This window comes from Mus caroli, unplaced genomic scaffold, assembly GCF_978045245.1.
Source record: "Mus caroli unplaced genomic scaffold, Mus_caroli_1 scaffold_10, whole genome shotgun sequence".
In the NCBI taxonomy this organism is placed as follows: Eukaryota; Metazoa; Chordata; class Mammalia; order Rodentia; family Muridae; genus Mus; species Mus caroli.
Window position 1 is genome coordinate 114,825,361 of NW_028227265.1, and position 13,628 is coordinate 114,838,988.

Genomic DNA, 13,628 nt, shown 5'->3' on the forward strand with positions numbered 1-13,628 from the left:
TCTAGCTGGACGGCCCTGACTGGACTCAGTGGGAGTGGAAACCCCTAGCCTCACAGAGATTTCATGTTCCAGTGTTGGAGATGACCAGGCAGCCCCCACCCACTCAAGAGGACTAGAGGAGGGTAAGAAGGGACAAGGATTGTGGGAGAGACTGACTGGGAGGGAGCAGTGAGCCGGATGGGAAGTAAACAAGTAAAAAATAAAAAATAAATAAAAAAATATTTTTCTAGTAAACATCACATGGCACAACTGAGACTCCAATAAAACAATAATTTTTGACTTCAGTCTTCTATCAGAGAAAATATTTTATTTATACATAAAATTATATATTTACATATATATATATAAAATAAACCTTTTCCTCACAGCCTTTGTCTGAATATGTCAGTGTGTGTTGGAGTGTTCAGCTCCAGCGGCATCTAGAAGAAAAGCAAGAATTATCAATAGTATCATCAGGCACATCATTGGTGGCATTGTCAGGAGCAACAGCAGCAGCATCAGTGTCATTATCATCAGGATCACTGTAATGAGAAACAGTGAGAAGGTGGAGGCTTGTTTTGTTAATTTTATTCTCAGCTGTTGCTTCCTTTGGAATGTTTGTTTCCAGGCTGATACTATCCTCACAAGTCAGAGTTCAGAAGAGCAGAGATAAATAGACCCTAATGTTTAACAGGAAGATTTCTCTGCTTAGCCATTCAAAAAACACAAGGTTTTCAATCAGATTGAAAAAAATTTTCCTCATTCCAGGATGGCAGACAACCAAGATCCATGGGCAGTTGTGTTGGTCTAAACTGGTTTTGTTACACTATGTGAAGTATTTTCATTAAGTTGGGAAAAGGAAACAATTTTTTCTGGTTCTAGGTAATGCTTAAATAGCATGAAATGTATTAATCATGACTATTAGTACCAAAGAAATCTACTTTTCTATCTAAAATAAAAGTTCACCTATTTTAAGCAACTACTGTGGTCTACCTTACCTGGTTTATCGTTTCTGTTGGAGGGAGGTCCTTGGCCATTTTCTTCATACCACACTTGCTGAATTCTATTTCTCATCCACATCATCATTGATAACAAGAATGTACGAAACCGCATCAAGGGCATTACGGGCAGCAGTGGCATATCTGGTGCCCAAAGAAAACTAGGACGCTGGAGAGTGGACAAGCTATGGCCAGTATGATCAGCTGACTCTAATGCATCATAAAAAACCTCAGCATCCTGAGCAGGGGCTATATCTTCAGGAACAGGAATGGGTTCCGCACCTGAAGAAAGAATAGCATACTTGTCTTATGCTGGAAGCAGTGTCAGAACATTCAGGTCATTTCTTTCAATGGAATCTAGGGAACAACAAGTGCAGGTACCAGGAGTAGGCTCTGGGTCACAATGGGGTGTGTCCCATGCATGCTCCATGTACAAATCTGAATCAGTTATGAAATCCAACCCAATGTCACTACCTGTTTCTGAGTCATATTTTTCATCAGATTCAGAACAGTCAGCAGGACTTGGGGAAGGATTCTTCAAAACATCATCAGGATCCCCACTTTCAGGAGTACTCTGCGAAGTAGTTGGCTCCACTTCAGCAGGAGCCCCATTGACAGCAGCACAGGTGGAAGAATTTGGCTCAGCCTCAGCAGGAGCCCTGCTGTCAGCAGCACAGGTGGAATGAGTTGGGTCAATGGCTGCAGGGTCCCCACTTTCAGGAGTACTCTGCAAAGTAGTTGGCTCCACTTCAGCAGGAGCCCCATTGACAGCAGCACAGGTGGAAGAATTTGGCTCAGCCTCAGCAGGAGCCCTGCTGTCAGCAGCACAGGTGGAATGAGTTGGGTCAATGGCTGCAGAGTCCCCACTTTCAGGAGTACTCTGCAAAGTAGTTGGCTCCACTTCAGCAGGAGCCCCATTGACAGCAGCACAGGTGGAAGAATTTGGCTCAGCCTCAGCAGGAGCCCTGCTGTCAGCAGCACAGGTGGAATGAGTTGGGTCAATGGCTGCAGGGTCCCCACTTTCAGGAGTACTCTGCAAAGTAGTTGGCTCCACTTCAGCAGGAGCCCCATTGACAGCAGCACAGGTGGAAGAATTTGGCTCAGCCTCAGCAGGAGCCCTGCTGTCAGCAGCACAGGTGGAATGAGTTGGGTCAATGGCTGCAGGGTCCCCACTTTCAGGAGTACTCTGCGAAGTAGTTGGCTCCACTTCAGCAGGAGCCCCATTGACAGCAGCACAGGTGGAAGAATTTGGCTCAGCCTCAGCAGGAGCCCTGCTGTCAGCAGCACAGATGGAATGAGTTGGGTCAATGGCTGCAGGGTCCCCACTTTCAGGAGTACTCTGCGAAGTAGTTGGCTCCACTTCATCAGGAGCCCCATTGACAGCAGCACAGGTGGAAGAATTTGGCTCAGCCTCAGCAGGAGCCCTGCTGTCAGCAGCACAGGTGGAATGAGTTGGGTCAATGGCTGCAGGGTCCCCACTTTCAGGAGTACTCTGCAAAGTAGTTGGCTCCACTTCAGGAGGAGCCCCATTGACAGCAGCACAGGTGGAAGAATTTGGCTCAGCCTCAGCAGGAGCCCTGCTGTCAGCAGCACAGGTGGATTGAGTTGGGTCAATGACTGCTGCAACCTCAGGCACAGGAATTCTATGCTTCCGAGGAATTTGAAGGAAGATAGGTGGTTTCTTTCCTCGCACCTATAAGGAAAATTGGCAATGTTACTTTTGATTTAAAGTTTCACTGATTTTATTCATTTTATCACCTGTCTGCTAATGTCAGAATCTCAATTTATAGTCCCCAAAATGTTTCTGTATTCAGACCAACTTCATCACTAAGGACACTCTCTGATATTCAGCAACCTCTGCTTCCTTTCTGCATGATGACTCAAAGGCCCAGAGTATCTAGAAATCTTAAATGGGGACCTGCTTAGGGTTATGCTTTCCTTTCTTCTGCTCTTTGCTACCTCACATCATCATTATCTGCAAATTGGAAAGATATAAAAAGAAAGGACAAAATGTGTCCTCTCCTGTCTTTATGACCTGAATTTTGAATTCCAGCCAGATGAAGTGAATAGGGCAGTGAGGTGCTTTGAGAACAAAATGAACCTCTCTCTTCTGCACTACACTAACCTTCCCCAGTGAATGATCTTCCACAGTTGTCCATTAGATACCTGGGATATCAGAACAGTAAAACTGAATTGTGAAATGCATGAATAAAGTATGTCACTACCTACAGCAGAGGGGAATTGCTGAGTTCCACGTATGGATTCTATATATGCCTTCCAAAATCTCACCTACTAACTCTATGTTCAAGTAACTTTTATGCACTAGGTGTAATTGTAATCTTTGATGCTTACTACCTCCATCCGAGTGATAACCTAGGCCTAGTCCTGGAAGCTTCTAGCCTGTGTGAAACTTAGCATAGGCCTAGAATATTTTCTGCCTCTCATACCTACTGCTGAATAAGCATACCGTTATTTCTGGTTCTTTTTCATCTCTGGCTGACTGGTTCAACTCAGGTGTTCTAGCTCAAAGCTGCTCCCCATGTTAACTGATTCAGTCTGGATTCTCTCTTGGCCTCTGATGTTTTTTGTTCTGCTTGACCTCAAACTAACTCGCAATTTTTTTCTAATCTTCTGACTCCTTCATATTCTCAGTTCATTCTGCCTTCACCTGTGTCTCTCTGGTTCTCTCTTCAATATATTTCTCTAAAACTCTCTGGGTAAAAATGCCTCCTCTCTCTGTTTCTCTCTGCACTACCTCTCAAGTAGCTTCCCTTTCCTCTTTCTTCTTGAGAGAGTTGAACATATCCTATTTAATCAAATCTTTCTCTGATTCATCAACTTCTCTGCCATGCAACTAGACATCACTTTCAAACAAGGTGCTTCCTTCTACAACCTAACGTTACCTTGATTGTTTAGGATTAAGGGTGTTTACTAAGGAAGTGTCTGTATTCTAGCTAGAGGGATTAAACTTTGGTGCAAAGGCTGATCACACAATAACTTGACAAGAGTTTATTGAGTAAACAACACAATCAATCACAAGCACAGCATGATCAAATATCCTGCATCACCATGACTGTTGTTACACAGAGAGGATGAATATAATGACCTGATCCAGCACCTCTGTGGTGGCTTGAATGTCAGAGGCTCATAGCCTCATATACTGCTTGCTCTCCAGATGGCTGACCTATTTTGGAAAGGATTAGGAGTTGTGCCTTTTTGTAGGATATGTGTCACTGGGATGGGCTTTAAGATTACAGTACAGCTGGGCGTGGTGGCGCACGCCTTTAATCCCAGCACTCGGGAGGCAGAGGCAGGTGGATTTCTGAGTTCGAGGCCAGCCTGGTCTACAAAGTGAGTTCCAGGACAGCCAGGGCTACACAGAGAAACCCTGTCTCGAAAAACCAAAAAAAAAAAAAAAAAAAAAAAAGATTACAGTACACAGGTGCCATTTCCACAAAGTTCTCTCTTTCCTGTGTGGGTCAAGGTGTGATCATTCTGCTGGTGCTTCAGTACCATGCCTGCTGCCTGAACCATGATGGTGATGTGTGCATCCAAATGGAACCATGAGCCCAACTTCAAGCGCACCCTTTCTTCTGGAAGTTGTCTTTCTCATGGTCCTTTTTTACAGCCATGGAAAGTAACTAACATAACCATCATCTAGGTACAGTAGGAGTGACTTCAAACGTCTGAGGGATTCATTCCAAGCTGTGCAGGGGTTTTGCCCAGTGGATTTGGTCACAAAACAAGTGATCAAATTCCATAATGCTAGCTTAGATAGGCTATCCAGAGCACTCACTGATTCAGCCAGATACATTTAGGAAATGTGAGTGTTGAGAGTGGATTTGATGCGTCATGGCAAATAAGGTATCCATACATTTGTTGCTCTTTACACCTCCATGAAATTCATAGCTTATCAACCTACTTTTGCCCTTCAGTACCAGGTTTCATGATACTTACATGAAAAAGTCACATACTCTGCATCATCAAACAATATAACACAGAGAAGATTCAACAAAATAAGTTAAGAAGCACTGTTGATCAAAGGAAAAGGATGAGCAAGCATGCAATCTATGTGTCTTCAAACTGTTCAAATGTTAGAATTTAGTTCACTGGATTCACCAAGAATCATCATGGACTTTGAATACAGCAAAGCATGTGGAATTTTCAGGCATAGGCACGGTTTCATACACCATGAGCTACTGGACTCATTAGCCCCTTCCTCATTGTGTAAATATGCTTGAGCCAGTTATTAAAGAAGAATGAAAGGACCATATGATTCAAAATTAAATTTCCAGGACATCTGCCATTTCCATGAAGATAACACTGAAGATAAATGAGAGGACCCTGAAGAGATTTCCCTGAATTGTTAGTCACACAACAGGTGTATATTAACAGCATTTATTTACCAGAATACTTAAATTCATGATTCAAAATAATTTTTATCTTAGGGGTTTGTATACATGTGTTTTATTACTCTGCCTGTGTTATGCTTGCCTGTGTATTTCTCCCCTCCCTCTCTCTCTCTCTCTGTCTCTCTGTTTCTCTCTCTCTTGTGTGTTTCTGTATGTGTGTGTTTGTGTGTGTGTGTGTGTGTGTGTGTGTGTAGACTGGAGGGAAATTTCAGGAGCTGGCTCTCTACTTCCACAGAGTTAGAAAGAGGCTCTGACCATTTCTGCTGCTCCGTATGGTCTAATCTGTCTAGCTTGTGAGTTTCAGGACTGTTCTACTCTCTTAGCCTGCAATCTGGATTTAGGGGTGCAGAGATTACAGACTTTTTTCTTTTTTCAGGATGAAATTCAGCTTATTAGGCTTCCAAGGCAAGTTCACGAACCCATTGAGCCATCTGGTTGGTATATTTTATGTATATATACATGCATGAGTCCATGTATGTGTGTATGTATTTATACATATATATGTATATGTAAATATGTATATATACATGTATATATATTATGCATTTATATTCTAGTTTTAAAATAAAGGTGAGAGAAATTGAGAGACAGAGAGAGAGAGAGAGAGAGAGAAACTGGTTGTTACCCGTTTAGAATGAGAATGAAATGGAGAAAAGTATGAATTTCTCATTGACATGAGAACTTTTCCTTTGCCCCAAGCTAGTTAGCATCTTTGAAAATGCCTGTGTCATTGTCATCCCTGTCTGGCTGTACCTATTCATAAAGACTTACATTGAGTATTCTCTTAGCATGCAATAGAGAACTATTATTATCTACCTCAGATCCATTTTTTTTTTAATTTTATACTTACTACACTGCAATTGCCACATAGGCTTCTGGGAAGTCTTGTGTTAGTTTGATTTCATGCAAGTTTAGTATCAGAAAATAGCATCTATTTTTATTTCAATCACATAATTTATTTCTTTGAAGAATGGAAACTACCTTTGGCTAAGTTGTGCCTGGCATATATCACTGCTTGAATGATATTGTGGATTGTATTCTAATAATTGGTCTATAGAAGAGGTTGCTTCATGTCATGCCAACAGTAACTAATCTCTGGTTACCATATCCTTCACCATTGTTATGCACGTTCTGTATCATCATAAAAACTCTATTCAGGGGAAAGGTGTTTGTAGTAGGAATGTTAGTTTTGAAAACTCTAACGGCTTTTCACTGAACTAGAAGATGATTGCCAAGTGAATTTCTGTGTTTGAAAATTACCTGAGTTCTACCTTCTTGCTTAGTTCTTTCTAGAACAAAATTTACTCAGGTTCATCACATATTGTAGCTAATATTAATCTGGAAACTAAATTGAACTAGGCTAAAAAGAAGGGACATTTGAGTTTTTTTTCTGACAATATTAAGTTTACAGTTTCTAATGATTTCACTGGGTGTAATAATTACATCTAATCTGCCCCTTTCTTAATAGTGAATTTAGAGGGTTTACATTAAGATAATTAGCTAGTTGTTAACAGTAGGTAGTGGAGGAAGTGGTGTGAGTAAGATCTGCAAACAGACCCTTGTGTTTGCTTTGTAACTTCTCAATGGGGATTAAAACAGAAAAGAGGGCTATTATTATTATTATTTTACTTGCTTCTGTAGTTGCTGTGACAAAATGTCTGATGGGAAAGTCAGTCAGTTACTTCCATCAAGGCAACAGTGTGTCCCAGTTTGTGGTAGTATTCTATTGCTTCTCACATGGTGGTAGACCAGGAAACAAATAACACAGAACTGGTACCACAAGTAGTCATAACCATGAAAACCTACCACTGACAACCTTGTGCTACTTAGGCTATATTCCTGAAGGTTAAACCCTCTCCCAAAGTGTGGCTGAGTATTCAAACCTGGAGAACACATCTCTCTCTGTCTGAACCTCCCATGCACTGGGCAACAGGTATGTAATGTTATTAACACACACACACACACACACACACACACACACACACACACACACACACACACACGCACACATGCACGCACTCATGCTCACACACACACACACACACACACACACTTTTTATATAAATTCAGTCAATGTGTAAATCACGGTCAGCGAGATGACTAAGTAGATAAAGGTACTTGTCAGCATGACAAACAGCTTGAACTTGATACCTGAGACTGAAATAGTGGAAGGAGAAGACTGACTCCTATTAGTCATCATTTGATAGCCACAATTCACCTTGCCTTCCCCTACTTCCCATATCAATTACGAAGAGGGTGTCCTTGACCTGACAGAGACCATCTTGCCTGCTTTATGAGTTCATAAATTAAAGGTATGCCCAGCATACCGAGCCTCCTATTGTGCACACCCTGCCTATTAGTCCTTTGGACTTCAATAGGTAAAATGTGAAGGCTGAGGCCTGGGTCCAGGAAGTTAACAAATATCCTAAGACTGAATACTTATTTTCCCTTATGATACTTTTAATCATTTTCATATCAAACATATTCACTCTAGGAGCTGGAAAAGGGGGCTGATGAATTTTTAACAAGTATTGCTCTTGCCTAGTACCTGGGTTTGATTTGTAATACATAAACGTTTGCTGACAAAATTCTGGAACACCAAGTCCAAGGGATGAAATAACCTCTTCTGATGTCTGTGGGAAGCACACACACATGGGACACAGACAGAATACACATGCAAAGCATTCACACACTTAAAGTCAGTCGATCTAAAAAGAGACACACAAATATGTTGGTTGCTTCCATGTTGACTGTACCTCCTTCCAGGAGCCTGGATTATTTACTTTCTGTCATTTTATGAATTCTCCTGACTGTGTTACAAACATGCTCATTGTTTTTGTTTCTTTCTTGTTGTTTCCATAGTCTAATTTCCTAACACTTAACATTTTAATACAGTGGTTCTCAACCTATCTACCATGACCAATTGGAGGAGGTGCATAGAACAGGCTCACACAAGTTTCCTAAGACCGTCTGAAAACACTGATAGGACATTACAACTGATAACATTATCAAACCTACAGTTATGGAGTAGCAACAAAAACAATTTTATCGTTGGGAGTCACCACAACATGAGGAACTCTATTAAAGAAAGGGTCACAGCATTAGGGAGGTAGGGAAGCACTACCTAATACAGGGCCTGGCAAGGAGTGAGGATATGAAGGAGATGAGGGGAATATTCCAGGCTAGGTTTCTCTTCTCTGACACTACTTGCAGTACTCAAGGCACAGACACACACATTCAACATTTTCCTTCATAACAAGCAAATATGTTACTTATCAAATGAGGGGGAATTACCATTAGGGATGTTTTTTCTTCACAAGTGTTAGGTATTGGCTCTCCCTGAGAGCACACATAAACTTCAGAACTCCAAAAACCCACAAAACCCTTTTGCATTCTCTTCTGTGATCCAAGTAAGGTTTTGCTAGATTCTTCCGGCAATGCAAAGGTAGAGAGTTAACTTTTTGTTTGGTTCTGAAATTAACTCTTTTGTTTTTGGGTGCATGCTTTCAAATCAACTTTACTTCTTAGTAATCACAGGGTATTGACACATGAAAAAAGCCATGAAATTAAATTAAACATGAAATATCTTCTAATATGCTTATCTATTTCCAAATTGATAGGATATCATCAAGATGTAAAAATATTTAGGCTAGACTAGATTAAGAGAAAATCATGAAATGGGAAACGGGACATTGTTCTTCCGGTTGAGACTAAGCTTAATTCATTATGTGCCAATTTTTCTACATTTTATATAAGATGATCATTAATATTGATGAAACCTCTTTTGACAGTCTTTCTCCTCCATTGCTGGGGGGGTATAAAATGCACATTTTCCCATTTGGAAATAAATGCCAGTTAAATTGCCACTGCTGTCCTTACCATAGTATCTGTGGAACTGCTTTATAGAAACACATTGAACCACTGAGTCACATTCAAAAATCATTAAAATGTCACTTATCATTCACACAGCACCTCAGTCTAGGGCTACAGGTTATACAGAAACAAGTTTCCTAAACTCCAGCATCTCATAGTGATAAAGTAGCCTCATACTGAATATGGAAGTATCTAAATAAAACACTACAACATTGTAAGTGTTTGAATATGGCACAAAGAATATGCATGTATATTTCAAAAATAGAAAAAGAAGATCTTATACGGAAGTATATAGCAATTGACTCTCTGCTTCTAGAAATGCTGGCTAACTGGGGAAGGGCAGTTATTGTTTAACTAGATGAAGAACTTTCAGCATATCCTTATAAGAATCAAATAGAAAATGCTCTAATCTCTTCATAAGACAAATTTGATGAACATAATTGCTAAATATCCACAAGTTCTTCTCAGTCTAAACACAGATGAAAGAGAGAAACCAAAGAGAGGCTCTCATATATGATCCTGAAATAGGAGTGCCCAAGGGTAGATAAAACTTATGGGCATTCTGCTGAGGGTAAAGGCACTTTGGAGATTCCAGGATCATTGAAATATCTGGACTTACAAAATGGTATTCTGGTCTATTATCACAGTCACATTTTAAAATCTGTCTAATGTGTATTCATTTCTGCAAACATTACTTTGTCAAACATCAAACATCTTGTATTATGTGAGAACTGCACTCAGTCTTCACTCCCTATGTCTTTTGAGTCCATTCTCATATCGGGCCACTACTACCCATAAGGACTTATTGCTCACTTGCAATTGATAGAAAGTTCCACATCTACAGTATGGTTTTCTCTGAATCACATTTCCATATAAAACTGGGATAGTTAGACTACTGCTGAATTAAGACAATTCATAAGAAACTTGATTTCACAGAGAAGCATTTTACCTTGATACGGGAAGTATGCCTGACATCTTCAGCTTTTGAACACCTAGAAACAACAATGGTAGGTTTGTCAGGGAGCTGATAGAATGCAAATATGCAACCTTCTTTCAACCTTAGATTTGTGGCTGGATCTCTTGTTCATGGATGAAAACCCCAGGCTAACTACCCAGTAAACTTTAGGGGATTCTCTGTCACCACCTCCAGTCTCACCATAAGGGCCCCAGCATACAGCAGCTCATGAGACCATCAGACCTCATGTGGATTCTGGGCATCCAAACTCTCATTCTCACACATGCATAGCAAGCACTTTATCCATTGGATCTTCGACCTAGCTATGGATCCTTTTCAGCATTTCATGCTGCATGAGAGATATCATCAGTAATTTCAACGTGGTTTGCTCTATAAATAATTATTCAGCTTGTGATTATAGAAAAGTAAAGAGCTGAAATAGTATCACATAGAGGGAAAGACAGTGTCAGGTTCTGAATGTTATATTTTCTACAGATTAATATATTATAAAATGCACACCACATTCTTACCACAGTGATGTTCTTCTTGTAACTTTCTCACTAACTACAAAAGAGGGAGGCAAAATTTGTCATTAAACAATGGTAGCCAGTGCCGAGGCTAGCATTTTTGTGACCCTATATGCTTTGACACCATTTATGAAAAGCCTTTAAAATGAATATTGATTTGTAAGAATAAATGTATTAGAACTCTTCCTTTCCACATTCTTATATTTTTAAAATATGAAGAGAAAATTTTATCAAAAGTTACTATTTATAATAAATTGTGCAAAATACCTACAATCCTGAGCCCTATCAGACTCAAAAAGTGTCATCTTAGCCTGAAGTGTTATCTCACAGTGAATTGTGTTGCCATTGCTGCTTTCTGTGTCTGCCCTAGGGATGCTGGCACAACTCTAAGTGAGCGTACTCATCTTGGACAGAAGTGAAAGGGACTTCTCCAAGTATTGACTTGAACCTCTTTCACTGAGGGGGAATTATCCATTCCTAGCACAGGGAAGCTCAGTCTGTGACTATGCAACATAGCCAAATACAGGAGACCCAAAACCCTTCCCAAAGGATTTCCAGCTGCAAGTGTGACAAAGCTCTAGAGAGATCAGTGTGTTACTCTACTCTAGATCTTCTGAGGAAGATGCTAAAGGCCCTCAGTGCTAGCACTGGTCCCTAGCTCATGTGCAATGCAAAGAAGCTCAGCATCAACTTCCATTGCCTCCCATGGCAAGAGCTGCTAGAAAGACCCCCTTAGTAGCTATACAAACTGAAGTATTACTCCAGGGAGAGAAGCATGGAAGCATAAAGCAGCAATTCCAAGGAAGTAATGCCTCATATGAAGCATTTTTTTTAATTTATTTCTGCATATAAACCATTGAGTGACTCAGGTTTCACTGTATGGAAAAAGTCTGCTCAGCAAACAATCTAACAAATGAACAATTCTTGTTTACTTCCTTTGCAATATGTAAAACTCCACTGTACCCTGCTGGGCATTGCCCATGGCCAGAGCACAGCCTTTGTCCCACCAAGAAATGGGCTGAGAAGGTGGATCTCTGGTGGACCTTATGCTACACATGTATGGGGCCTCTGTCAATCCTCATCACCACAAGAAAACTCTAATGCTGAAATAACTTAAAAGAAACTCACCCACATTACACTAATAGTATTTCATCCCATGCTTATGTGAAGACAGCCATTTAGATTCCTCTACACTATTCTCTGGCTGGTGTTTTCCTAAGGCAAAGTAGGTGTGAGAGATGCTGTGGTGACAGTTGCTGAAAGCATAAACTGTGTGGTATTTCCCCCACTGTAAGAGTCATATTCAGACTGAACCAATGGGCCCTTCCATGCCATGCACTATAGGATGATAGGATTTTCTCAATCTTCCTTCTACTGTGGCAGTTTTTTTCCTGCAAATTATGTCTTTAGCATGTAAACCAAGTATCACTATCAATTTGGTAACTAATAGAACTACAGGGAAAAGGTGCTGTCAGAGTAGCCCATATGGAGGCTGTTGCATAGAATACCGAGAATGGCAGTTTTCATTCCACAGCACTACCTACAAAACTCACGCACCATTCAATCTTTTAAAAGTTCCTAATTGAGCCAGTTATTTATTGTATCAGGATATTCACATTAAATGGAAGACAAATAAAAATAACCAGAAGATAATGTATGAATTCTCAAATAAGTTGAAATTCAGAAATTCTATGACAGAAAAAAAATCCAGAGTGCCCTAATGACATTAAGTCCTCAAAACACAGTAAAAGTAATTGAATACTCTATTTTTGTTTGCTTAACATGACCACATTTTATGGACACCGATACACATACAACAATATGTAGTCAGTAATATATATATCAATGATAAAAGTTAAGTAAAAATCCAATTCATACCAAAGTCAACTCTTTGTTGTTATGTAACTAGAGAGGATCTACATTGTGGAATAGGTGAAAAATCTTTTTACTTATAAAAAGACACTACATACATCAGTAGTTCATTTTAAATAAATAAACATATTTCAGGTGATACAATTTGAAATTTCTTAGAAACAATTCCTTAAACAATTCTGAATCCTAAAAATTAAGACAGAATATAACTACCATTGGCATATTTGTTTTCCTTAGTTTCTATTCTAGCAGGAACAAGATTCTATTTATGATTGGGATAGAATCAATAGAGTACTTACTCTTAAACTTACCTGTATTATTCTGGACAGGGTTTTTCAAGATGGATTTAAGCTGTCCTGGTGGTCTTGGCTCACTGTGGTTTATTTTAAGAGTGTTATTTTAATTTCATATAAAACAGTAATCAAAGACTTTGAATTCTTTGTTGTTCGATTTCCCAATTTATGCTACATTACAAATCAATAAAAACTATTAACTTGTTCTTCAACCAGTTCATTACATTTGGGGACACTTTCCTTACAACTTCACTTCATGTGGAAGAAAGGGAAGAATTTAGCCCACAAAATATAGCCCAACAAAACCACACACAGATACAGACAAGCATGCATGCACACAGGCACACTCACTAGCACCTCTTCAGCCTTTGTTACGACAGCTTACAGACAGTTTTTTGTTTTTTTTTTTAATCTATTGACTCAATGTCAGTCTTTGCCCCTGGAACAGCAAAGTACTTCTCTCATGATACTTTGTGCATATTTCATTGACTATGATGTTACCACACAAGAGGATGTTTTGTGGACCATCAAATAGATTTCAGGAACTCTAAACAACCCACCACAGCTTTCATAATGTTCAAGCTGCCCCTTCTTATCTCATGCACGACTGAATCCTGATATCACAGTCTGCTTGTTTCTATGCCAAACAAGCATTTCTAGAAACATAATAAGATAGTAACAAGAGCAAGGAACAATAAAATTTAGTTGACACTTGCAGT

At 39.7% G+C, this 13,628-nt stretch overlaps 1 protein-coding gene across 1 annotated transcript in view; it reads right to left on the bottom strand.

Annotated features, from left to right (window-relative positions):
- Positions 1-361: 361 nt before the first annotated feature.
- LOC147002519 (uncharacterized) overlaps positions 362-13,628 on the bottom strand; it is a 33,067-nt gene continuing 19,800 nt past the window's right edge. Inside the window, 8 exon segments of the mRNA XM_085844150.1 lie at positions 362-419; positions 978-1,259; positions 1,452-1,571; positions 2,367-2,670; positions 8,684-8,822; positions 10,213-10,286; positions 10,735-10,781; positions 12,928-12,989. Coding sequence (XP_085700276.1) covers positions 385-419; positions 978-1,259; positions 1,452-1,571; positions 2,367-2,670; positions 8,684-8,822; positions 10,213-10,286; positions 10,735-10,781; positions 12,928-12,989 — 1,063 coding nt within the window. The 3' untranslated portion in view covers positions 362-384.